The sequence below is a fragment of the Felis catus genome, chromosome A3 (genome assembly GCF_018350175.1).
Source record: "Felis catus isolate Fca126 chromosome A3, F.catus_Fca126_mat1.0, whole genome shotgun sequence".
In the NCBI taxonomy this organism is placed as follows: Eukaryota; Metazoa; Chordata; class Mammalia; order Carnivora; family Felidae; genus Felis; species Felis catus.
Genome location: NC_058370.1, coordinates 722,897 through 748,733, shown reverse-complemented (window position 1 = coordinate 748,733; position 25,837 = coordinate 722,897). Strand labels below are relative to the sequence as shown.

Sequence of the window (25,837 nt, the reverse complement as noted above, 5' to 3'; positions counted from 1 at the left end):
GAAAAGAAAGAAAAAGAAAGAAAGAAAGAAAGAAAGAAAGAAAGAAAGAAAGAAAAGAAAGGAAAGAAAAAAAAGAAAGAGAAAGAAAGAAGAAAGGAAGGAAGGAAGGAAGGAAGGAAGGAAGGAAGGAAGGAAGAAGGAAGTGAGAAAGGGAAAAAAGGAAACGCTGAGCTCCACAGCCGCGCCCAGTGTCTCAGGGATGGTGCTCAAAAACCAAAAAGTAGCCCCAGCAGGATTTCCTTCTGACCCCAAGCCTTCCTAGTAACACCAGAAGGTCCAGAGGACCTCCCCGAGCCCCTGACCCCTGAGATGTCCCCTGTCACCAGATTTCCAGACGAAAGGCTCGGCAGGGAGAGAGGGATTCTTCCTCCCCAGTGCAGGCGCACAGCACATCGGTATGGTGGGGCCTGGCCTGCTCTCTGCCCTGGGGAGAGGCCAAGACTCCAGAAGGAGATTATTGCTCAGCAGTTGGCCTCAGAAACCCAGTCCGACAGGCGGGGTGGCCACAGTGCCCACCGAAGGCACACGGGATGCTCCTGAGCGGTGCCTGACTAGGGAGCCCTCAGAAGAGGGCACGGTCTTTTCCTCCAAGTCCTGGCAGCTTGAGAGCGGTGGGCAGGTGGAGAGGGCTCTTCAGGGAGACACGGCTGGCCTCTTCCGAACTCGCACCTGGTTGGCGGGCACAAGGCTGTGCTGGGCCTCGCAGAAGTCCAGGAATCTACGCCAGAGAGGGCAACAACGCAGGAGGCGGTGGTCTCCTGCAGGGGTGGGGAGAGGGGAGACGAGTCCATGGTAGACCCCGGTCCCGCCCCAGTCCTCCCCTCCCCCAGCCAAGCAGCCACCCTCCCCAACCCAGGGAGGAGCCCCGCCCCCGCCCCGCCCCGCCCCGCCCCCCACCTCACCCAAGAAGCCACGCCCCCAGGAGGAGCCCCGCCCCAGCCCTCCCCATCCCCAGCCAAGCAGCCACTCCCGCAGGGAGGAGCCCCGCCCCAGCCCTCTCACCTCAGCCAAGCAGCCACGCCCCCAGGGAGGAGCCCCGCCCCCGCCCTCCCCACCCCCAGCCAAGCAGCCGCACCCCCAGGGGGGAGCCCCGCCCCAGCCCTCCGCCAGCCAAGCTGTCCCACCGATGAGGCAGAGCCCCTCTTGGGCCCGGGTGATGGCCACGTTCACTTGGTTGGGGTCCACAACAAAGCCCAGGAACTTCTTAAGCCAGCTCTTAGTCGGCCGCTGGTCCAGGTCACTTTCCTGGCACGTGCGGACCGTGCTCACCAGCACGTAGCGCCACTCGCTTCCTGCGCAGTTGGGCAGGCATGCTGAGGCCCCTGTCAGCTGCCGCTGACCATGCTGCTTGCATCCTCCCTCGTGACCCGCTGGCCCACGTGCCCCCTGCCCCAGAGCCACCCTCACCCTGGCTCTTGGAGATGGAGCACACAGTCACTCCAGCGACACCCTCCCGCAGGAGACTCTTGCTGATCTCCGCAGCCTGAGCGTTGTAGGGAGTGAGAACTGCGATGTCCTTGGGGTCCACTGTCCTGCCCAGGGTCATCTGTTTGGCAATGCGGACCTGAGGGACCAAGAGGGTGTTGTCGAAGCTAACCCTGGGCACCGGAGCCTCACCTGTTCCCTCGGTTCCTCTGCCTCCTCCTCCAGGAAGCCCTCCGTGACCAAGGGGCAGCAGGAAAGGCCTCACCGACACTCACCACCTCTGTTACCTCCTCCAGGTTGGCCTTGGAGTTTTCATTCCCTTCATCTGTGGACACCAGTAGGCTCTGTTCATGGCCTTGCACGTGGCCAAAAATGACAGGGCAGCTCTCCTTGTCAATGTGGCCGAGGACGCTGGGTGGCCGCCTCAGGCCCTGCCAGGTCTTCAGCTTCCCATTGTAGAACTCCATGGACGGGAAGGTACAGATGCCCTCGTGCTGCAAGGCAGGGCATAAGCCAGAGCAGGTCTCCTGTCCACCTGTCCTGGGGCCGAGGGCCGGGGTCTCGGGGGTCCTGCTGTGGCCCCAGGACAAGGCCAGGGTGGACACAGGAGGTAGGGGTGTGGGCAGCAGCACCTGTGGCACCCCTGGCCTCGGGTCACATCTTGGGCGGGAGGGGCAGAGGCTGGGACGGGCTTACCATGCGGTACTGTATGTCCAACATGTAGGCCTCCGTGTGGTACCTCTCGAAGAGAGACCGGTCCAGCCCCAGATTTTGCAGCTGCTCGTTCTTGACCACAGGCCGCAGCTGCTTGTGGTCCCCGAGAAGAACCACCTGGAGGGACAGGCAGGTGTGGTCCTGACACCCCCCAGACCCGGAGGTACCCAGCTCCGTGGCCGCTGCCACTCGGCCCTGCCTGCGGTGCTGCCCTCTTAGGCGAAAGACCACGCCAGGGACACCTGCCTGGGGCTTCCGGCTCCCCGCCCACCTCACTCACCTTCTCAGCCTTCGAGAACTTCACCAGCGGGATGAGGGTCTCAGGCTCTGTGGCCATGCCGGCCTCGTCGATAAGGATCTGCCGGACGTTGAGCTTCTTGAGGCTGGCCAGGGCCGCGCATGAGCACGTGCACAGGATGACTGTGTGCCGGTCCAGCTCGAACTTCCGTGCCTTCCCCAGGACATTCCTGTACCTGCGTGCGGTCACCGTGTGGTCATCCGGGGACACCGTTTCCCCCTCCCCCCTCCCTCTGCCACCTCCACGGCAGAGGACAAACCCCACGCCCCTAACTGCTTACCAGCTGAGATCCTCCTTGGAAAAGATCTCCCCTTTCTGCAGCCGGGCGTCAAGCGCCCTGATGTCTGGTGCATAGGGGTTGGAAGCCTGCCGGATCCTGTGGTGCAGGGTGATGCTCCTGGGGTGCGGGGGGGGGGGGACATCCGTGAAGCCCCGCGTTAACCCCTGTCCGAGACAGGACGGTGGGGCCTTTTGCCTCCACCCACAGGCAGACGGTGGAGAGACCGCACCTGAGAGTCTGGTTGGGACTGCCCTCCCGAGGGCTCTTCTTGGGCAGACCCCTGCCGCCCACACCCGGCATCGGGAAGTCTGCAGCCTCCGCCTGCTCACTGTACACTCGAAGGGGCTTCAGCTCCGTTCTCCTGCTCAGGAGCAGTCCTGGGGGCAGCGGGGCATGAGGGACCGTTCCCCGGGGCCAGCACCCCCAGGCAGAGCCCCCACACCACCAGCCCAGCGCACCTGCCAGGACGTCCACCGACTTGTTAGAGGGGCCGCAGTACAAGATGCAGGGGCCCCCCGGCTGCTTCTCCTCACTGGGGGGGGCACAGGCCCCCACCTGCTCCTCGTTTGACTTGTGAAACCAGAACACAATGTGGAAGCCCACCACCGTCTTCCCTGCGCCTGCGGGCAGAGGGCACCATGAACAGGGTCCCCCGGGCCCGCCCCGGGCGGCCGGAAGCAGCACCTCCACCAGCGTGAGCCCCACCTGGAGGGCCCTGGATCACAGTGAACTGCTTCTTCAGAGCCTCCCTGATGGCCCCATTCTGGCTGGGGTTCAGCGTGTGGCGGCCTCCGGGGAGGTCGAACGTCTGTTTCTCCAGGAGCCTGCCGTAGGTCCCTAAAGAAGGGCCAGGCCTCCCTGAGCAGGGGCCCAGGGCAGGGCTCAGGCACGACGAAGGGACATGGGGGAAGCCGGAGGGACCTACCCCGGCAGAGGGTCTGCTGGCAGTGCGGAGGGATGGGCTGGCCCAGGGCAATGCTGATGACCAGCGGGGACGCGTCCTTCAGCCCACACACGGCTTCTTCCTTGCGGCTGGGGGCAGGTGGCAACGACGGTGGACACCAGAACCTCCACGGGACTCCCCCTGGGGAGGGGCCGCAGCCCCACCAGCTACGCCCTACCAGCCGAGGGAACCCAGAGTGTTCTCCACCCACCCCACCCACCGGCCTCTCCCTGTGGAGGCCACTCACATGTCAGGAAGCTGCTTGGGCAGCACCTCGACGGTGAATGGGGTGCCAGGCCTCAGCACCTCTTCTGGAACCTTCTCCATGGCCATGTGCTGGATGGAGAAGTGCACCTGCTTGGGGATCTCCTGCCGGTCCGCCTGGCTCTCTCTCAGGTCCCAGTCTTCTGTCAGCCCGTGGGCCACCCACGTGTACGTGTCGGGGTCGATGCTCAGGAAGGGCCCGAGGCTGCTGGGCCTGGAGGACGGGGCGGCCGGGGGAGGCTGGCCGGGTCCAGCACCGGCCCCAGCCGGCAGCCCCTCGAGCCGGACGCACAGGTAGCAGTGCCTGAAGCTGAGGTCGGTACAGTGCTCGCTGAGGAAGGAGGTTTCCAGGCAGAAGGCGCCCCGCAGCCGCCCCTGCGCCGTGCGCTCCCAGGATATGCGCACGTGCTGCAGCGTGACCGAGTCATTCTCCGAGACCGCGCTGGTGGCCGCCTCCAGGGAGCAGAAGGGCCCCCACACGCGGCAGTGCTCGCCCACGTCCGAACACCGGTCCCGCCCCGCCTGGGGCATCTGGCCCGAGAAGCAGTCGCCTGGCCTCTCCACGTGCTCCAGGCAGAGGGTGAGGCCAGGGGCCACAGTCCACAGCTGCAGGGTCGGTGCCAGGAACCCGCGCTGCAGGGTGGCGCTGAGCTGCACCTGCAGCGTGTCCCCCGCGCCCAGCTCCCGGGCCACCTCCACAAAGTGGCCACAGTGGCTCCGCCGCACCCGCCCCAGCTCCCGCCGCTGGGGCTCCGCCGCACCTCGCTCCTGCACCAGGGCGGCCGCCTGGGGCCACCGCTGCTCCTCCACCAGCCGCAGCAGCTGTTGCCACAGGTCGGCGTCCACAGGCCAGGTGTGCGGGTCCAGCAGGGTGCCGGGCGGCGGGGAGCACGGCCTGCCCTCCTGCACCGAGTAGACGCGGCGCCGCCACGAAAGCCGCAGGCCCGGCCGCCTCGCCAGGCAGCAGGGGTGCTCGGCCAGCTGCAGGGCGCGGTAGAAGACAGGGCAGGGGTCGGGCAGGGTCTCGCGGTTGGCTGGGAAGAGCAGCTTGAAGCAGCGGGCGCCCGCCTCCAGGTCCACCACGAAGCCCAGCTTGCTGCGCGACTGGGTCTTGAGCTGTACCGCCAGGTGCAGGCTCCGGGCCCGGCGCTGGTAGCTCTGGGCGCGCCCGTGCTGGTAGCTGAACTCGTGGCACAGCCCGCCGATGTCCCGGGCGGAGTAGGCGGAGCCGCCGTGGCCCAGCGCCAGCAGGATCAGCCGCTGCAGCACCACGTCCAGGTACCTGCGGATGGGGGAGGTGGCCCACGTGTAGCAGTCCACCTGCAGCGCGTAGTGGCCGGCCACCGGCCGTCCACCCTCGCGGGAACGGCCGAACACGGAGCGGCCCAGGGCCTTGCGGAGGTCGAGGCCCACGGGCGCCAGAGGCGGGTGCACGTCGTCCGTGGTGACGAGGTCCGCCAGGCGGTCACCGTCGTGGGCGCGGGCTGCGAGCTGGACGTGCCTCCACAGGGAGGCCAGGAGGTAGAGCCGCGGCGGGGGGGGGCCGCAGCCCCCCAGGTGGTGGCGGAGGTGCAGCGACAGGGGCACCAGCTGCCCGTGCTTCTCGCGCAGCGCCGCGAGCTGGCAGTCGCTGGGCGCGGGCTGCCAGCGCAGCGGCGTGACCGTCCGCGTGCGCTCGCTGCTCACCAGGAGCTCGGCCACCAGGCTGTTGAACTGGATCATGTACTCTTTGACCATGACGTGGGCCGCACGGAAGCCCAGCGCGCAGTCCTCGGTCGGCTGCTCGTAGTGGGAGTCCGTCTGCAGGCGGTGCCGGCGCAGCACCCGGGACAAGTGGCACGCGGCCGCGACGCAGGCATCCACGGAGTCCAGCTGGGCCGGCAGCTCCCAGCCCGCACCCGGGTGCCTCTTGATGGCGCACTCGGCCTCCTCGTACGACAGCTGGCGGTCGGAGCGGATCACGGAGGGCGCGAAGCGCAGGCTTTTGAGCTGGTCGCTGCCCTTCTCAACGGTGAGGAAGAGGGAGATGGCCAAGCGGTCCTGGCCCGGCAGGAGGCTGAGCACATCCTGGCAGAGGCTGTCGGGCAGCATGGGCACCGGCTCCCGGTCGGGGGCGTAGAACGCGGTGCCCCGCCTGCGGGCCTCCACGTCCAGAGCCCCGTCCCTGGGGACAGAGCTGGCCACGTCAGCGATGTGCACGGCCACTTCGTACCTGGGGCCCAGATCTCGGACGCTGAGGGCGTCATCCAGGTAGCGGGCGCCCTGGGGGTCCACGGTGAAGGTCAGGAAGCCGCGGCAGTCCTCCCGGCGGCCGGGTGCCCGGTGCTTCTTCGAGGCCCTGCAGGTGGAGGCCGGCTCTGGCGAGGGCTCCCCCAGGCCGTGCTCCAGGTCCAGGACGCGGAGGCCCCGCTCCCAGGTGCTGGCCTCGGGCAGCACCTCCAGGACGATGCCCAGCGGGTAATAGAAACGCTGCCGCCACAGGACGATGCGCACTCGGAAGAGCCGGCTGCCCCGCGCCTCGGCGGTGAGCCGCTCGTGCCCCACGCGCTGCACGCGGCCCTGCAGGACGCGGTGGATGGGCACCCGCAGGGGGTCTTTCAGCTCGGCCACGAAGATCTTCGTCACGGAGCCGTCGATGGGGGTCATGATGCGGGGGTCCCACTCGTCCATGCGGCACACGAACACCAGCTCCCGGTGCTTCCTCTTCAGCACGCCCACCACGCGGCCCTGCAGCCTCCCCGAGGTGCCTCTGTCTCCGCCCAGGACCTCCACCAGCACCTCGTCCCCGCTGAAGGCCATCCCACAGCGCAAGCGGCCCCTGACCTGGATGGGGCCGGGGTCCACGCCGTCCAGCGGGACGGCCGTCGCCCGCTCGAAGGTCTCCTGCACGAAGGCACAGTGGCGGTACCGCTCGGGCTGCGAGCGGAGAAGCTTCCGCAGCTTGGCCCGCGGCAGGTTCGTGTACCCCCAGGCCTGGTGCGGGGACTCGGACCCGGCCACGGTGTCCAGAAGCCCATCTTCCCGGACGGTCACCATCACGTTCCGGCCTTCGTCCAGGAGCTCCTGCAGGATGGAGTCATCGGCGTTGAGCTCGCTGTCAGGCCAGAAGTCGGACTCGGAGTCCTCAGGGTCCTCGGGGTCCCTGCCTTCCGTGGCCATCAGCCCTGCTCCCGCATCCCCGGGGGCCACGTCGCCCCTCGCTGAGCTCTCTGCTGATGTCGTGTCCTCCACCTCCGTGTCCCCCGCTGCCGGGCGCCCCCCGGCCACAGACCCCGACGCTGTATCCCCAGCCTCTGCCGCCTGTGTGGCCGTGTCTCCCGCCGCCGCCGTGGTCCCGGGCAGGAAGGTACCGCCTTGGGCCACCGCCCCCGGCTCCACCTTTTCCACGGCTGTGCGCGCTGTAGCTGGGCCCTCGGCTGCCCCCTCCTGGGGGACAGTGCCCTGCGCCACAGCTGCCAGCATTGGCTCTGCTCCGAGGGCCCAGTGCCGCCTGTGGACCACGGCCTGCTCGATGTGCCCCAGCGACAGGCCCTCGGGGCAGACGCTGCGATGCTTCACACACTCACAGATGAAGCTCTTCCACAACTTGCTGCAGGCCCCGAAGGAGCAGAGGGCCACGGCGTCACCCACAGCCACCAGCTGGGACTGGGCGCGGGTCATGACGGTGTTGAGCACGCGGGCGTCCGTGAAGAAGCCCAGGGCAGGGGCCTCGGGGCTCCGCAGGCTGTGCGGGCTGTGCACGGTGCTCAGCACCACCACCCGGAATTCGCGCCCTGCGGGGGGGTGCCGTCAGGCCGGGCCGGGCTCGAGGGGGGCCCCCACCCTGCCCGCCCCGCCCCCAGCACCCAGCACCCACCTGGCAGGACCTCGAAGCTGCCCACGGACACCTGGCCCAAGTCCCTCTTCCTCAGCTCCTGCCTTAGCGCGCTCACCTGGAGACACACGGCCGGAGCAGCAGGCCCGGGTGAGCGCTCTGTGTGCAGTGAGGGTCCCCGGCAAGGGTGGGACACTGGCCCCCGCACCCTGGTGCCCTCGAGCCGCCCGGCCCTGGCACCAATCACATGGTGTCTGGAAGATTAAGTCCACGGCCACCCTCGCAGAGGCTGAGAAGGCCCACCGGGGCGGGGGCGCGCGGGTCCCCGAGACCACACAGGGACCCCCCCCTCCTCTGAGCTGCTCTGACGGGAGTGGGGAAGGGGGGCTGTCCCGGTGGCCGGGGCTTACCTGGGCGCCGTGGGACACCACACAGATGTGCCTCTGCTCCCGGCGGCCCCAGCAGTGGGGCCAGGAGGCATAGATCTCCTGCACCTTGGCGATGACCTGGGCAATCTCGGCTGTGTTGAGCCAGGACGTCCTTGACGCGTCACGCTCAGGGTTGCCCGCCACGTGGCAGAACGCGAGCGGGTAGTGCTGGGGGTGGCGAGGAACCTTGCCACTGGCGTGGATGGGGCTGCCCTTGGCCACGTAGAAGTGACGTGAGACGAAGCTGAGGATGGCCTCGGTGCTGCGGTAGTTCTGGTGGAAGATGACGCGGCTGCGCCGGGCCACCTCGTGCGCCTCCTGCTGGTAGTGCTGGAAGAGGCGGTACAGCAGCGTGTGCCCGGCCGCCTGGCCCGGGGCCACGCTGAAGAGCTTGGGCGCGACCTGCATGTGGTCGCCGGCCAGCACCACGCGGGTGCGGGGCGTGGCGTAGCGCAGCGGGGTGAGGGCCTCGCACTCCAGCATCTGGGCGGCCTCGTCGATGAGGATGTGCGAGAAGAAGCCGGCAGGCACCCTGAGCTCGCGGGCCTGGGAGGTGGTGGTGATGACGATGCGGTGCCTCTCCAGCTCCGCCCGCGTTGGGAGGCGAAAGGCCCGGCCGTCCTCCGTCAGGCAGCAGTACCGCAGCGTGGCCGCGTCCGTCTGGCTGGGCGGGCGGTCCGTGTACATCACCCGCAGCGGGGTGGCCTCAGGGTGGCCGCTGCTGACGTGGCCATGGAAATGCTCCTCGATGTAGATGTCGGCCGCACTGAGGGGAGAAGGGCCCACGGGGCCTCAGCCGCCGTCCGCTAAGACACCTACAGTGAGCCCAGCCCAGCCCGGATGCCAGGAATTCAAGAGAGGCAGACAGACCTGTGTCCTGCCCCCACGGAGCGTAAACGTCAGTGGAGGGGACAGACAGACAGAGAGACAGGGAAGGTCAGAGCCGGACGAGGGGAGACGGCAACGGCACGGAGGGTCTAGGTGGTCAGGGAGGGCTTCCTAGGGGGGGTGAAAGAGCTGGCCGTGCAGAGAGGCAGAGAAGGGAACAGCCGGACCACTGCCCGAGGCAGCCCAGGGTGGCCAGAGGCTGCGGCTGGCCCTGAGCTCAGCTCCCAGTTGGCTGTCAGTGGGTGAGCAGTAAGGTTGGGCGTGGCTGGAAGGGGCCCTGAGGCCAGCGCGTCCTGGGGACGCGTCACAGCCCTGGGGCATCTCAGAGGCCCAGGGACCCCCAGGCCCACCCCGGGAGGAGTGGTGGGGGGGAGCGCTCTGCCCAAGCAGCAGGAAGTGTTGGGAGCCAAGAAAACCATACTGACCGCGGGAGACCATCACAGCTGAGACAAGAGTGTGTTTCTCTGAAAGACCACAGCAGAGCCCCCCTCTCCCCGGGGAAGTGCCAGATGGGCCATGCCGGACCCCCTACCCGCTGCTCTCTCTGGCTCGGGGCCTTTGTGGAGGCACCCGCCCCTCCCCCAAACAGCAGACCCTGACCCCTTGGGCACCCTGTGCTGGGCCTGAAGCACCAACGTCCCCTGTCCCTTTCGGCCCGGGGCCAGTCAGCTATCAAGGAGAGTCCCAGGGATCAGAGTGACCCTGACGCAGCCCAAGGGCTGCACCGTGCTCCCCCCGCCCCCAGCATGCGCCGAGCAGCCAGAGGAGGAAGCTCCGCCAGGCAATCCCGGCAGGTCTCCTCTGGAACCAGCTGCCCAGACCTCCAGGGAACCTGAGAACCCGGGCTCCCCTTCTCCTGCAGCGACACCCCCACAGCGGTGCCCTCGCCCCAGCCCAGGAAGCAGGTGGCGGGCAGGTCCCAGGGGTGGCTCCGGGCTCACCTGTTGGTGTGCGTGCAGATGAGCACCTTGGTGCGCGGCTGCCGGATGACCTCCAGGGAGGCCACGGCCAGCGTGTAGGTCTTGCCGGTGCCGAAAGGGCCGTAGAGCAGCAGCGGGGCGACGGGCCGCTCGCCCCCGGGGCTGCTGCCCGCAATGAACGCCACGGCCAACTTCTGCTTCTGGTTGCCGCGCAGCACGGGCAGGGCGGGCAGGGGGCGCGGCAGCTCACAGGCCGGCAGGTGGGGCACCACCAGGCGCTCCTCAGGCAGCGCGTCCACCGCCTGGTGCCAGAAGCGGAAGGTCAGCGGGTCGACCTGGAACTGCACCTCCAGGACGGGGCTGGTGTCGGGCTGCAGGCCCAGGGCCGCGCAGCAGCGGGCCGGCAGCAGCAGCCACAGCGCCCTCTCCGAGCCGGCCCGGGCCTCCAGCCGCGCTTCGAACACCGTGTCGTCAGGGGCGGGCACGGGGGCCACCAGGGCGGTGCGGACCGCCCGGCTCAGCAGAAAGCCCCGGTCTGTGTCTGGCGTCAGAGGGGAGGGCGTGGGCACCTCGGCGTAGAGGGCCCCCGGCGGCGGGAAGACCATGCCCAGGGCCGGCGTCTCCAGTACTGTCCTCAGGGGCACCGGGCCCCGGAAGTTCAGCCTGGCGGGCAGGACAGGGGTCAGCCGGCCGGGGCCACGGCTCTGCGGCCGACGCCCCGGCGCCACCGCCCGCCCGCCCGCCGGCCCACACTCACTTGGCCACCAGCTCTTGCCGAACGGCTTCCTCCTCGTAGAGAAACTGGTGCATCCTCTGCCGGTAGTTGGTGCAGGAGATGGGGCCTGGGGCCAGGCCGCCGGGGCTGAAGTCGAGGGCCAGGTCAGGCACCTTGTACTTGGCCAGCAGGGCCACCTGCTCGGCGGTCCGCTCCACGCCAGGCACCACGTGGCGGCTGCCGCCATGCCAGCGCTGCAGCTCCTCGGGGCGGCCGCGTGCCGGCTCCCCCCGGAGCCCCGGGCCCTGCGCCTGGCCCAGCTGCAGCACCAGCTTCCGCAGCAGCGCCGGCCTGCGGCCAAAGTCGAAGACCACCCACTGCTCGAAGGAGCCGAAGGAGGTGCTCTGCACGCGCACCTCCACCTGGAACCTGGCCAGCGAGGCCGCCGGCACGCGGAAGCGCTCGCCCCGTGCGTAGAGCCGGCCCGGCGGGAGGCAGGGCGCCACCAGCGAGAAGTCTGCTCCCAGCTCCTGCTTGAGTAGCGCCACGTGCAGCAGGGGCTCCTGGGGGAGGGACTCGATGGCAAGGTGGCCCCTGGACCCCACCCAGCGGTCAGAGACCAGAGTCCACCCTGCTGTGCTCCCAGAGGGGTGCTCGGCCCGTCCGAACCTCGGGGTTCCCCTCTGCAAGCGGGTCACCGAGCTGGCCCAGGCGGCCCCCCACGGACGCCGAGCAAGGTAATGGTGCAGCACAGGATGCTCAGGACGCAGGTGGTAACCGGCCTGGTCCTCGCTCTCTGTGCCAGACACCCCACCAAAAAACCCTCACGAGGCTCGGCCCAAGCAGCTGAGGCTCATGCTCCAGATCACAGACACGGGCGAGATCTCCGAGGCGGCAGCTCAGACCCCAAACCCCGACCCCTCACCTCAGAGCAGACGTCGAACATCCAGCTGTGCTGCGTTTTCTTCTCATGGGCCCGATGCACCAAGGGCTGGCTGCAGGTGATGAACACGCCGTCCACGGTCCCGGCCAGCTGCACAGAGAAGCCCGGCTGTGGGCAGGTCGTTCTGGCCCCAACGAGCCCCACCCGCTCACGAGGCCCCACTTACCACGAGGACCTCACTGCTGCTGTGCTGGTACTCGGCTAGCAGCCGCGCCTGGTAAGGCACCAGCCCCTCCTGCCACGCGGCCTGCTCCCGCAGCTCCACGTTCCGTGCCCGCTGGATCCACTCCTGAAGCTCCTGGTCTGAATGCGCCTTGGTGCAGATGTCCCCGTACTCACAGAGGCCGGATCTGGGAAAGGGGAGGCCAGCAAGCAGAGGCGGGGTGAGCCCTGGACGCCAGATCCTGGACTGGAGGTGGGGGAGGGGCTCCTGGGGGCAGGGCTGGGGGAGGAACGGGGACCTCCTCCATCCCGTGCCCACGAGAAGAGGCCTGAATGGGCCCGCCTTAGCCACGCCTCAGAGGCCGGGGTGGGGGCCGGCCGGTAGGGAACACAGAGGGGACAGGAACCCCCTGGTTTCGGTCGAAGGCGGGTTCATCCCCTACCGCACGGTCCTTACTTCGGGCAGAGCTCAAACTCGGAGAGCCCGGCAGGCGGGCTGCGGTGTTTCCAGGGCACGGCCGGGTCCAAGGCCACCATCCACGCGTGCTCCAGGGATGAGCAGTGGTTCTCAAAGGCCTCCTGGGAGCAGCAGGTGACCAGGCAGGCGCGGCAGTACAGCTTGGCTCCCGGGGGCTGGCGGTGGGGAGCCGTGTGCTCCTCCCCGCCGGGGCCGGGGGTCGAGAGCAGGTCCCGCCTCTGGAGCCCGTCCAGCTGCTCTGCCTCCCACACGGCCATCTCCACGGCGCTGTGTGCGTACTGGCAGCGGGCCGCCCCGTGCCGGCAGGGCCGCCCGCGCCCCACGGACCTGCAGTAGGCCAGGGGCTGGCCGTACTGGGGCTGCGGCCGCACCTCCACCACCTGCTGCCTGCGGCGGCCCTCGGTGCTCACGTGGGTCAGGAGCGAAGGGCAGGCTCCGTGCTGGGGGCACCGCCCCTGGGGGTCCACGGGGCAGAGGCGTGGCGGGCAGCCTTGGAAGCAGTGGGCACAGAGCAGCTGGAAGCGGCCGCCGTACTCGGCACGGATGGCGTCGGCCGGGCTGCGCGGGTCGCCCTGGGCCCCGCTGCCCTGCACCTCGCACTTGAGCCACAGACGCCGGACGTCGTGCTCGCGCTCGAAGGTCCAGACCAGCGCCTCCTCCGGGCTCCGGGCAAACGTGCACTGGTGGTGGTGGCGCCGGCAGCCCAGCCCCGGGCTGTAGTAGCGGCACACTTCGTAGCGGGCAGGCCGCGGGAAGCTGGGCCGGCGGTCCACCTTGCGCCAGACGTGCTTTTTGGTGGCTCGCTTGAAGCGGGCCAGCAGGATCTCGTGGCGACAGCCGTGCTCTACCCCGCGCAGGAGGTAGGTGCTCTCGTTGAGCCGCTGAGTGCACTGGGAGCAGCCCAGACACAGGTCCAGTTGGGCGCACAGCCTGGCCAGGGACAGCTCCTTGGCGGCCGCCGAGCTGCTGGGTGGTGGGCCAGACCCGGGGGACGCCATCTCTGGCCTGGCTCCGTGGAGTGGTGTCCGAGGCTCACGGGTTCAGCCGGCGGTCTGGGGCTGTTCGCTCATGAGGAGGAGTCTGGAATGGGAGCAGCAGGGAGCAAGGTCGGGTCCCGAGGCCAGGAGGTCCACATGGGCCCAGGTGGGGGCTCAGACACACTCTGCCTCTCCGTCAGGCAGGGGCAGAGGAAACAGAAGCAGGGAGAACCCCGTCCCCCCGATGGGAGGAGAGGGTTGGTAGGTCCAAGGAGCTGGGCCCCATTGACCTTGACTCAACCAAGACCCCTCCCCTCCTGAAAGGTCTCTGGGCCCTGCTCAAAAGGAGCCAGCTGGCGAGTGGGAGGGAGGTTGCCCCGGCGACAGGAGCCCTGCAGGCTGGCAGAGGCTCCGGAGGCCCCTGGAGGCTCGGGGCTCCCCGGCAGCCTCCCGCTAGGGCCCTTGTGTTGAAACGCTCGCTCCTGGAGCACTGACTCATCTGAACACAGCACCTCCCCGTTCTGTGAGATGGTGCACCCTGCACCTGCCTACAAGGGGAGACTGGGCTCCTCCCCGTGGGGGCAGGGGCGGAGGCAGGCAGAACCTTTCAGAGGCCGGCCCTGCCAGACAGGACAGGACGGGACGGCACATTTTCCTCCCAGAGGAAACGGGGATGCCCAGGATCTAGAACTTTCACAGGAAACTTTGAGGACAACACAAAGACGTTTTAAAAGCAAACGATTGCAGCCCCAGCCTTGAGCGGGAGAACCCACCCCACTCCAAAGTGAGTCTTGAGTCCACCTCCAGAGGGACCAGGGTGAGAACCCAGAACCAGGTGGATATTCAGAAATAGGAGGACCGAAAGGGGTCCGGAGATCACGGCCCCTCCCCAGGCAGCCAGTGTCGCGGCTTCTCAGGGCTGGGGGCTCAGAGGTAGCTTCTGGGTCCCCCCACCACCTCACCACCCCAGCACCCCCTCCGGCGGGGTACGGCCTCCCCTCCTCTCCCTCTCGCACGGGGATCCCACAAAAGCCGGAGCCTGGAGGGCACTGGGCAGCCGCCACCTGGAGGGGGAAACCCCAGGCCCGGCCCCCAGCCCCCCCCCCCCCCCCCGCTCACCTTCCCGGCCCCCCGCTCACCCTCCGCGATCCTGTCTTCCCCGCAGCCCGGTGCACCGTCCCCGCCCCGCCAAGCGATCACTTTCGATTCTGCCCCCAGGGTGACTCAAAGCGCTGACGCCCCATCGCGGAAATTACCTCACCGCCCCCCACCCCGCCCCCGGCACCGCCCTCAAGTGACAGCTCGTCTCCCCGCCCCCGGTGGGGCCCCGGAGCGGCTGCGACCCCCCGCCTCGCGTCCCGGTGTCCGGAGCGCACAGACCCGCCCACCCGCGCGGCGCCTGGGCCTCGGGGAGGATGGGATCCTCCGAGGTTGGCAAGCCGTCCCCTGGGGCGGGGAGCGGGAGGGCGGGTGGAGAAAACCAGAAAACGAGAAATCAGAGCAAAGGGGGAAGGTGGTCCCAAGAACCCCGGGTGGGTGGCCGCTGACTGACCCCGGCAGCAGAGACCTGAGCCACAGCGCACCTGCAGGGAGAGGGCTGAGGGCTGGGGCAGTGACCCTTTCCTAAAAGGCTCCATCCAGTCTAGGTTAGAGGGGACCTGCCTTCTTACCTGGCGATGACTCTGGAGTTCTCTCCAGCCCCTTAAAATATTCAGGACATGTTTGGCCCATGCCAGCACCAGGACCCAGGGAGAGCTTCCCCCTTCTAGACGCAGGAAGCGTCAGGAGAATTTTGCAGCTTAATCGCATTTGACCCCCCAACTTTCCCTTGAGGGAAACAGGTCTCCCTTGAGGAAACAGGCACCGTGGTCACTGGCTGAGGTTCAGCAGCTAGCAGCTAGCAAAGCACCCGATCCCCCCACCATTACCTGACGTGACCCCAAGGGCCCTTGCTTCCTAGATTCATATCCCTGTAGAGTCTCCTTGAACAATGAAGAGAGCTAAACCATGGCAGCAGTGTGACGACTGAGGCCGCGTCACAGTACACGGTGCTTCCTCCCCGCTCTCGGGCCGACCGTGGGGGAAACCAGCCTCCACGGTGTGGGGCCACTCAAGCAGCGGCCTGTGGAGAGTCCCATGCCAAGAAGGACGGAGGCCTCCCGCCCAACCCGGACCGGTAGTTGGGAACGTGTGTGAGTCACCCCGCGAGGAGACCCTCCAGGTGAGTGCAGCCTCGTGAGAGCCCCCACGCGTGAGCCACCAGCTAAGCCACTTCCAGCCACGAGCTAACCGACGTTTAATGTTGTTTTAGGTCACAAAGTCTGGGGGTGATCCCTCACACAGCAATGGAGACCTGATACAGCAATATTGTTCCTCAGTGAAACCCACCTCTGTGGAGCCAAGGTCAGCTCCATAGAGCTGTGTTGGGAGCGGCCAGTCAGGAAGTCGGCCGGCTGCACCGTTAGCACTCACACCAGAAGACTTGAGATACACAAGCGTCAAGTCAGAGGACAAAATAGAGGAGATATTCCATAAGCAATGGCAACAAAAGGCCCAGGGATGAGCTTAACAAGAAACATGCAGGAAAACTGAAACGTTCCCAACAGACACCGTAGAAACTGGACCAGAATACCACATTCTTGGATGAGGGACTTAACATTGCATAAAGACATTAATCCTTCCTAAACTTATGTATGGATTTAATACCATCTCAGTAAACATACGAGGAAGAATCAGGGGTGGACGTGCTCGTTTTAACTCAATAAGGAAAGCATAACACGAACAAGCAAGAAGAGGAGGGAGAATTATGCCAAAGAAGGAGTCATAAAAACCGAAGAAGGGAAACAGTCCCAAACTCATGTTACAAGCCCACACTCACCCTGGTACCAACGCCGGATGGATACCACAATGAAAGAAAATTAAAGACCAATTGTCCTGATGAACATAGATGCAGACATTCTCGCCAAAATATTAGCAGACCAAACTCAACAGCACATTAAAAGGATCATCCACCATGACCAAGCGGGATTTATCCCTGGGAGGCAAGATGGTTCAACATCAGCAAATCAACAAAAGTGATACATCACATTCACGGAAGGAAGGATAAAAATCGTATGGTCGTCTCAGTAGATGCTTCTCTGCATGTGACCCAACACTGCATCCTTTCATGATAAAAATGCTCAACAAACCGGGAATGGGAGGAATGTTCCTGGCATAATGAACACCATATGTGACAAGCCCACAGCTAACATCCTACTCAATGGTGAAAAGTTAAAAGCCTTTTTTCTAAGATCAGGACCAAGACAGGGATGCCTTCTGTCACCGTTTCTAGCCAACATAGCACTGAGGCTATCTCTCTATGAAAGAGAGATAAAAGGCATCCATATCAGAAAGGAAGAAGTAAAATCATATGTTTGCAGATGACATGATATTATATATAAAAAATCCCAAAGACTCCACTAAAAAAAAACTGCTGGCACTAATAAATTAATGCAGTGAAGTTGCAGGATACAAAATCAACATACAGAAATCAGTTGTATGTCTGTACACTAACAACAAACTATCTGAACAAGAAACAAAGCAATCTCATTTACAATAGCATCAAATATAACGAAATATTTAGGAATACATTTCACAAAGGAGGTGAAAGGCCTGTATGCTGAAAACAGTAAGACATAGATAAAGAAATTGAAGAAGACACACACGAGAAATGGAAAGATATTCCATGCTCATGGATTCGAAGAAATGATGTCCTGAAAATGTCCATACTACCCAAACCGATCTACAGATCCAATGTAATCCCAATCAAAATTTCAATGGCATTTTTCATAGAAATAGAAAAAAACGATCCTACAATTTATTTGGGACCACAGAAGACCCCAAATAGCCAAAGTAACCCTGGGAAAAAAGAGTAAAGCTGGAGGCATCACGCGTCTTGGTTTCAAGCTCTACATACAAAGCTATAGTAACCAAAACAGTATGGTACTGGCAGAAATAAGGCACACGGGCCAGAGAAACAGAACAGAGAGCCCACACGTAAACCCACACGGATAGGGTCAACTAACTTTTTATAAGCGTTCCAAGAACACGCAATGGGGATAGGCGCAGTCTCTTCAACGGATGGTGCTGGGAAAACCAGATGTCCACATGCAAAAGAATGACACTGGTGCCCTATCTTACACCACTCGCAAAAGTTAACTCAAAGTGGATCAAAGACTTAAATGTAAGACCTAAAACCACAAAATTACTAGAAAAAGAAAATAGGGAGAAAGATCCTTGATATCTGTCTTGACAACGATTTCTTGGATATGACCCTGAAAGCACGGGCAGGGAGCACTAAGCGAACAAGTGGGGTCACATCAGACTAAAGAGCTTCTGTTCCGCGAAGGCGCTATCAGCACATTGAAAAGGCAACGTACAGAATGCAAAAAATATCCACAAACCATACATCCGATGAGCGGCTAATATCCAAAATTTGTAAGCAGCACATAAAACTCAATAGCAAAAATAAAGAAATAATCAAATTTAAAAATGGGCAGAGGACCTGAATAGACATTTTTGCAAAGATGACATACGAATGAGCACCAGACACATGAAAAGATGCTCAGCATCACTCACCATCAGGGAAAACGCAGATCAAAAGCACCAGGAGACACCTCACACCTGTTGGGATGGCGAATACCAAAAAGACAAGAGATAACAGGTGTCGGTCAGTGAGCATGTGGAGAGAAGGGAACCCTGTGCGCTGTTGGTGGGAATGTAAACCGGTGCAGCCACGATGGAAAACAGTATGGAGGTTCCTCAAAAAATTAAAAATAGAACTACCGTCTGATCCAGTGATTTCTGGATATAAATCTGGAGGAAATGAAATCAGGGTCTCCGAGAGCCATGTGCACTCGCGTGCTCCCTGCAGCACTATTCACAATGGCCAAGACGCGGAAACAACCTCAGTGTCTGTAATCAGATAAATGGGTGGAGAAGACGTTAATTTAAAACGAGTAAGAGGATACTAGCCCTACCAGATATGAAAACCTGCTGTAAAGCCACTAGGAGTGTATTCCGGGAGTGCAAGCGGACAAGCGCCTCAAGGCAGCAGAACAGAGTCGAGAAAACGGCTGACTTGCGCACAGGGTTCCATACACGATGGAAGGCGGTGTGTCGGGTCCCCAGGAAAGGAGGTTCCCCTCCACCCAGGTTCTGTTAGAACTGCTGGATTTCTAACCATTCTGTTAGGACAACTGCTTAGCATCTTGAAACAAAAATAGGGCAGGGGGATTCTCTACCCAAGACCTGACACCAAAAATAAAACGGCAAATGGACCAAAGATTTAAACAGGAAAAACAAAAACAAAAACAAAAAAAAACAGCCATAAAGTCACTAGAAGAAGCCGAGGAAGAATGTGTTTATGTGTTAGTAGTCTTGTGGTGGGAAGGCCTTTCTCAGGAAAACCAACCCAAGCAGCCGGTGCTCCCATCTCCTCCCACGTGGTTCACTGACTTCTAGTTGATGGTTTGAAATCGGCCATGGAAATCAGCAAATACTTTTTTTTTTTCCTTCTCAGAGAACCAGTAGTTAACCATCTACCAGCGCACCATTAACACATTCAACCACAAAAAAAAAAAATAAAAGGGAAAACAAGAGTCAAAATCCAAACACAAACTGACAAAGACTTATACTTCATATCACAGCTAAAAGCTCTAAATGTAATGAAACCTCCTTTTGAGGAAATGCAAGTTCCAACTATATAATATTTTCCACCTCTCCATCAGCAAGGTCCCCAGACATTGCACTGGCGGGGAGGGGGTGTCAGAACTGGAACCACAGTGGCCATCGGGCAGCACCGGGCCAGAAGCGCCGGGACACATCCGTCCAAAGGCTGACGGACGCACGTAAGCAGAACCAAGTCTACACATGGCGTCTGTGGCAGCCTCCTGTCTAATCACAGTGGCCGAGGGCGCCCCGGTGCGCGTCATCACCAGCATCCCGTCCCTTGTGCCACCAACTACTCTGAGGCCATAAAAGAGGAGGCATCTCAAATGTCGTGAAATGCAGTTTTTTCCAAGATACTTTGTTAGAGAAGAAAATTGAGGTCTACCACAACGCACCTTGAGTTTTTAAGAAAAGAATTAAAAACTATACAAAGTTCAAAAGTCAGTTACAGAAATCAGAAGTAAACTGCATGGCCAGGAGAGGAGGGAGACTTACGTTTTTCCTTTACTTTTTTGGACATTGGAGTTTGGATTCAGTGCGCATATTCCTTAAGCAAATACAAAGGCAGAGTGTGAAAGGCACCACATTGGGTGCTGAATCGTGGGCTCTTGCGAAGTAACCATCCTCTCTGGTCACTCACATGCCGGGATGACAGCCTCTCCCCTTCCGGCCCTGCAGACCATCCAGATGTCGATGGTGCCAATTTCATCTCCAAAACCCAGACCCACACAGCAAGCCCCAGCCTCTTCCCCTGCATGTCAGGCAGGCCTGTCACACTGCACTGGGCCCACACTTTCCCCTGCTCCTCCAAAAGCCTCCCGGGTTTAAGAAATGAGCACCCCATCCTCCCAGGTGCCCGGGAGCCCTGGACCCCTCCTCCCACTCCACCTCCAGCCATCAGCAAATGCTGCAGCTCCAAACCCAAGCCACCCCAGAAAGCGTCGACGCCTACAGCAGCCTCCTGGCTCCCAGGTCCCTGCTACCATCATAGCATACCTTCCGACACTCTGCTCCGCTCCACCAACCAGTAAATGCAGCGGGACGAGTTCGGAAACCGATGATGTTTGCAACCTTGACAGTGACAACCTAAACAGATACTCATATCGTCTCCAAGTGTCTCCCCTGGGATGCCTTATAGTTACAGTAGAGAGCCCTCTCCTGGCCTTGGGACCAGGCACAGCAGGCACCGGGCGCCACGCAGGAAGGGACACCGCCCCTTCCTGTGGTTCCAGCCCCAAACGCAAAACCTCACGCCAATCACAAGGAAACATCGCAGACAAAATGCCTCCTCAGAAGCGTCCAGGCCGTGAGAGACCACGAAGAGCTGGCCGTTCGAAGAACCCATATCCGTACCTATGGAATTATGAGACGGTTAACAAAATGTGAATGTGGGCTGAGAACCAGCGATGTGTAAGTTTCCTGGTTTAATGATTGACAAAGTACGTGTTCTTAGGAAACAGGTGCTAAGGGGCGGGGGTAAAGGGCATGATGTCTGCAACTCGCCTGCAGACGGCTCAGAAATCACCGTGTATTTATGTAGTAAACCAAATGGGACAGGATGTCAGAAACTGGTGAATCTAGACGAAGAGTGTATACAAGTCCTTTGCACTATGTTTGCAACTTGAGTGTAAGTTTGTTTGAAATTATATCAAATTAAAAGGTAAACAAAGCCTCTACCCAACACCTCCCCCCCGTTAAGCAGCCGTCCCTCATCCAGCATGTTTCCTGGTGGACGTAGCCTGGCCCTCGCCTCCTGTGGCCCTCCTCCATCACCAGAGCCGCTGGGAAAGCCCCCAGATAACCCTGCCGGCGTCACTTGGGAGTGAGGGGCTCGCAGGCCTCGGGGCCAGGCCTCAGTTCACCTGCCTGGTCCTCAGCTACCCCTAGCAGTCTCCGTTTAAGAGCCACCCAGAGAGAAATTTAATACTCAGGTACAGTCCCCCAAAGACCCTCCCAGGGACTCACCCAGGGGTCCCACCCAGAAGGTCACACCCTGGCCTGGGAGCAAGAAGGCGACTGAGTCTCCGAACTGGAGGGTCCCAGTTTACCCCGGGGGTGGGGAGGGGACAGCCTGGAGGGCCTCCTAGCACCGTCCTTCCCTGGGGAGCCTTGGGACGAAGGCCTCTGGGGGCTGCATCCCACCAGACCCAAGGGCCAGTTGTCCCAGCTGCACTCCCCACCCCGACCTACAATGGCTCTGCACCACTGTCTGTGCACCCCCACCCCACACTCAGAACCCTTCCTGGAGCCCCCCAGGCCAGGCCTTGAGCCCCAGGAGAGTGAGCATTGTGGAGCTGATGAGATGGTCACTGTGAATATTTAGGACCATCTCACCAGGAAGATTGAGGACAATCCCCAAATCCCCCCTTTGTGCCCCCAGGAAAGCGGAGGCCTCGCTGGGGGTGGGGCCACCCTATCCTCTAAGGTGACACGCTGGGGGCAGGTGGAGGATGCGTCTGCACTCCCAACAAAGGGAGGAGCTGCCCCTGATGGGAACTGGTGCCCTAGAGGCACTGCAGACCCAGCGCAGACCCCAAGCCTCCCACCAGCGCCTGACCTCTCCCCCCACCCCAGGGGCTGGAAGCCTGGTGTGCTCTGTCGGGTGGGCTGTACCCGCCTTGACCCCCAACCCACTGGGGGAAGAGAGGGAAGCTGAGGCCCCGTGCACCGGCCACAGCCGAGCAGGCTGCAGGATGGGAGCAAGGTCCTCGGAGGCCAGAGCCCCGGGTCTCCTCTGAGGAAACACAGACATGGCCAGAGACTCGAGTCCACACTCCCGACCTCTGGGCGTCATTCCTCAGCATGCGGCCGGCCTGCCCTGTCGCCTCCCAGGCGAGGTCCAGTCCCCAGCTACCCCATTGCCTGCAGGACCTGGGGTGGTCACAGGGGTTGGTCGAGTGAAGAGAAAGTTCATGACGATGAACGCACACTGCGTGGCAGGCACCGGGCAGGCGGGGGCGGCAGGGGAATCTCCCCTGCAATCCAGAACAGGCGGGATGCTGGCCACGTGGCTGTAAGTGTCCGGAGAGCCACATGGGTGCAGCCGGCAGGCATCCAGGACTGACCCGCACCCGGTCTTCTCAAAAGGGCACCGAAGCAGGGAAAGGGTGGCTTTCCAGCCACTGGTGCTGGGACAACAGAGCAGACAGGTGAGGAAGGAATGGACCCCAGCCCTACCTCACATCACACAAACTAAGAGCATGGGCCATCTAAATGTCAAGGCTAACGTGTGAGGCTTCTGTAAGAAAACAGAACAAATCATCACAGCCTTGGGGTAGGCAAATATTTCTTTCAAAGGACATGAGAAGCACTCACATAGAAGAGAAGGTTGATAAACTGGATTTCATAAATAGCAAAAATTTCTGTTCTTCAAAAGATACCAATGAGAAAAATAAAAAGGCAAGCCATTGACTGAAAGAAGATATTCAAAATGCACGTATCAGATGAAAAGATGCGCGTAGACTATTTTTTATCCTTAAAACTCAATATTTTTAAAGCACGGTTTTAAAAAAATGAACAAACTAGGGGCCCCTCGGTGGCTCAGATGGTCGAGCATCCAACTCTTGGCCTCGGCTCAGGTCATGATCCCACGGTTGTGGGATTGGAGCCCCATGTCAGGCTCTGCACTGACAGCCTGGAGCCTGCTTGGGATTCCCTCTCTCCCTCTCTCTACCCCTCCCCTGCTGGCTCACATTCTCTCTCTCTCCCTCCCTCGCACACACACGAACAGAATCTTTGAACGCACACGTCACATAGGAAGATAGACAAATGACCGCAAGCACGTTAAAAATGTACCCAACATCTCTGGTCACCAGGGAAATGCAAACCAAGTGAGATGCCACGCGGAACACAGGAGAATGGCTGAGTTTGAAAAGACTGGAAGCACATGGCACCGTCACACAGCACTCAGATATCACCGGCGGGTAAAATGGAGCAGCCGCCTTGGAAGACAGTTCGCTGGGTTCTGATAAACGGAAACAAACATCTACCTGTGAGCCAGCAATTCTCCCCGGTCTACTACCCAAGAGAACAGCCTCTCCATTCTCATTCTTGGGGGGAGCTCCCCCTGCTGGTTGCATGGGGTGGTGTCAGTCTGTCCTCGAATTGTGCCCGTGGGTTCCTGGGGGCTTTATTCATTGCTGCCCAAAACTGTAAACAATGCAGGTGTTCTTGGTGAGACTGCCAGATAAGCAAATTCTGGTGTGTGTGTGTGTGTGTGTGTGTGTGTGTGTGTGTTTTAAGTTTATTTATTTATTTTGAGAAAGAAACATGGGAGGGGCAGAGAGAGAGGGACAGAGAATCCCAAGCAGGCATCCACACTGTCAGCACAGAGCCCGGCGTGGGGCTCGATCCCACGAACTGTGAGATCATGACCTGAGCCAAAGTCGGGCGCTTATGCGACTGAGCCCCCAGGCGCCTCCACAAATTCTGGTGTGTTTGTATAATGGGATGCTACTCAGGAAACCACAGCGTGGCAAGCAAGCTCACAAGAGCACGAACGAAACCCAACTACGTTCTGCTGAGCGAGAGCCGTCAGGCCCGAAAGAATATGTATGTGTGTATGTATGTATGTATCTATTTACTTTTTTTTTTAACGTTTTATTTATTTTTGAGAGAGAGACAGAGCATGAGCAGTGGAGGGGCAGGGAGAGAGGGAGACACAGAACCGGAAGCAGGCTCCAGGCTCCGAGCTGTCAGCACAGAGCCCAACGCGGGGCTCAAACTCATGAACCGTGAGATCATGACCTGAGCCGAAGTCAGACGCTTAACCGACTGAGCCACCCAAGTGCTCCTCAAAAGAGTATTTAATATATGCTTCCATGTAGATGACGTTCAAGAACAGAGAAATTATTACAACGCCAGGGCAGTGGCACACAAATTCATCATACTCTCCTGGTGCAGGTACCCTAAGAAGAGAAAAGTTGTTTGAATCTGATCTGGAAATCCGTGGGTCCTGGCCGAGGCCACGGCAAAACTGTCTTACGGAATCCTGGTCTCTTGCAGAAGAGCCATTCCAACGGAAGGGAAACCATTGGATGACCCCTTCCCTAGGTCTTGGCCCCAAACAGAGAATAGGACCCAGGTGTGGCCCCGATGGAGAGAAGCTGATGACGGCACAGTATGTCCCGGTTAACGTGGCTGCGTAACAAACACCCCAGAACTCGCTGAAATCAAACGGCCATCCATCATGCTCAGGAGGTTTGCAGGCCAGTGATTAGAAGAGACCCCAGGTCCATGGTGTCCAGAGCCTCAGCCGGAAGGAGCCTCGGAGCGATGCTCCCCACTCTGTGTCTGGGACCTGGGCCGCAACCGGCATTCCTGAGGGCTCTGTCTGTCTCCACGTGGCCGCCTGCTCCAGGGCAGGCGTGTTCTGAGAGGACAGAGCAGGTGGAGGTACTGTTGCCTTTTCCCGGCCCAGCCTCATGCAGCATGTGTTCTGCCACGTCCCGCTCGTCAGAAGTGAGCCACTAAGGCCAGCCCACGGCACGGGGAGGGAAGTCCGACTCCAACTTTTGTAGGAGGAGTGTCACAGAATGTGTGGATACGTCCTAAAGCCACCACACAGAAGAGAGCCGAGTTGTCCACACAGTCGGAAAAGAGCGAGGAAGGAAAAGGCAGAGCCAACCCAGAAGAAAGCCCACAACAGCTCCTCACAAACACTCCAGCCTCTAAGCCAACCTGGTAAGAGACAGGATGCAAACGCATCAGTAATTACAATAAACATAAAGGACTACATTCTATCAAAGGATTGAGAATCTGAGATTGGCGTTTCAAAGAAGGAAAGGAACACAGCCATTTGGTACTTATCAGAGATGCACCAAAACACAAAAACGCAGTATGGTCAAAAGTAAAAAAGGAGGGGCCCCGGGGGGCTCAGTCAGCTGAGCATCCGACCTCAGCTCAGGTCACAATCTGGTGGTTCACGAGTTCGAGCCCCGCGTCGGGCTCCATGCTGACAGCTCAGAGCCTGGAGCCTGCTTCGGATTCTGTGTCTCCCTCTCACTCTGCTCCTCCCCCTGTTCTCAAAAATAAAATCAAAACATAAAAACTAATAAAATAAAAAGGGAAAAAGATACTCCAGGCATCTACCAACCAAAAAATAAATGCTGACATAGCGATATTGATTTCGGACAATCTAGAATTTAGGGCAAAGATTAAAAACACCGCCAACCTAGAAATAGGAAGGCACGCTGCTTAACGAAAGAGGGAATCATCCACAAAGAGTGTTCCTCAAGCTTTTTGACTCAGATCTGCAACCAGAGTTTCCAAAGTGCCGCTTTTACCACGCAGGCTGCAAGGCCTGTGGTCCCTGGTGGGGGGCCAGGGGGCCCGAACTGCAGGTGGAGCTCAGAGGGTTTCAGGGCAGTGGAAACGCCCAGCGAGACACTGCGATGGAGGGTGCCTTTATACGTCCGTCCGAGTGCACCGAAGCCACAACACGGAGAGCGACCCCACCGTGAACCATGGACTCAGGCAAGGACCTGTCAGTGCAGGTTCATTGGCTGGGTGGGGGCAGGGGGCATGTACGAAATCTCTGCACTTTCACTCGATTTTGCTGTGAACCTAAAACCACTCTGAAAATAAATATTAATAATAAATATTTTAAGTGTGTCAAACAAGTTCACCGTTTAAAAGTGGGATTGTAACTCACCTCTCTAAGAAGGGGACAAATCAAGCGGACAGAAAAATAAATAAAAAGACAGCAATGCTCCACAACACAACGAATGAAGTTGATCCAATAGATAAACACATTTGGCCAAGAGAAAATACACATTTTGTCCTCAAGCACACATGGCCATTTTCAAGAATGGATGTGGTTCCAGAGCAGAGATCCCGAGAGTCGAGGGTTCAGACCTGTGGTCCCCGTGGAGAGGCAAG

The 25,837-nt window shown here is 60.8% G+C and overlaps 1 protein-coding gene and 1 long non-coding RNA gene across 6 annotated transcripts; one reads left to right on the top strand and one right to left on the bottom strand.

The window, feature by feature from the left end:
* Positions 1-50: 50 nt before the first annotated feature.
* HELZ2 (helicase with zinc finger 2) lies at positions 51-20,633 on the bottom strand. Of its 5 annotated transcripts, none has more exons than XM_023250967.2 (20): positions 19,955-20,633; positions 12,252-13,352; positions 11,799-11,982; positions 11,615-11,722; positions 10,732-11,252; positions 9,996-10,637; positions 8,149-8,932; positions 7,781-7,856; positions 3,908-7,697; positions 3,643-3,749; positions 3,423-3,554; positions 3,176-3,337; positions 2,947-3,094; positions 2,718-2,834; positions 2,420-2,612; positions 2,122-2,256; positions 1,701-1,919; positions 1,408-1,564; positions 1,125-1,292; positions 51-758 (listed from the first exon to the last, which is right to left on the bottom strand). In XM_023250967.2, exons 2-20 carry the CDS (start codon positions 13,268-13,270, stop codon positions 634-636), a joined length of 8,787 nt encoding a protein of 2,928 aa, XP_023106735.1. In that variant the 5' UTR covers positions 13,271-13,352; positions 19,955-20,633; the 3' UTR covers positions 51-633. The 5 variants fall into 5 exon arrangements, 4 of the variants coding, with proteins under 4 accessions (XP_023106735.1, XP_023106733.1, XP_023106734.1 ...); XM_023250965.2 differs by lacking the exon at positions 19,955-20,633 and adding an exon at positions 14,389-14,511; XM_023250966.2 differs by lacking the exon at positions 19,955-20,633 and adding an exon at positions 14,369-14,498.
* On the top strand, positions 14,536-20,634 carry LOC123384241. Its single transcript, XR_006594975.1, has 3 exons — positions 14,536-14,679; positions 15,210-15,470; positions 15,561-20,634. It is a non-coding gene; the product is annotated as an uncharacterized LOC123384241 (long non-coding RNA).
* The last annotated feature ends 5,203 nt before the right edge of the window (positions 20,635-25,837 follow it).

What these genes read in the sequence shown, in the direction of transcription:
- HELZ2 (XM_023250967.2), bottom strand. Translation starts at nt 13,270, where the DNA reads ATGGCGTCCCCCGGGTCTGGCCCACCACCCAGCAGCTCGGCGGCCGCC. An exon ending in GAGTTTGAGCTCTGCCCGAA is followed by an intron (nt 11,983 to 12,251) that starts GTAAGGACCGTG and finishes CCCCTTTCCCAG; the next exon opens with ATCCGGCCTCTGTGAGTACG. An exon ending in AGAGGGGCTCTGCCTCATCG is followed by an intron (nt 759 to 1,124) that starts GTGGGACAGCTT and finishes CCACCCCTGCAG; the next exon opens with GAGACCACCGCCTCCTGCGT.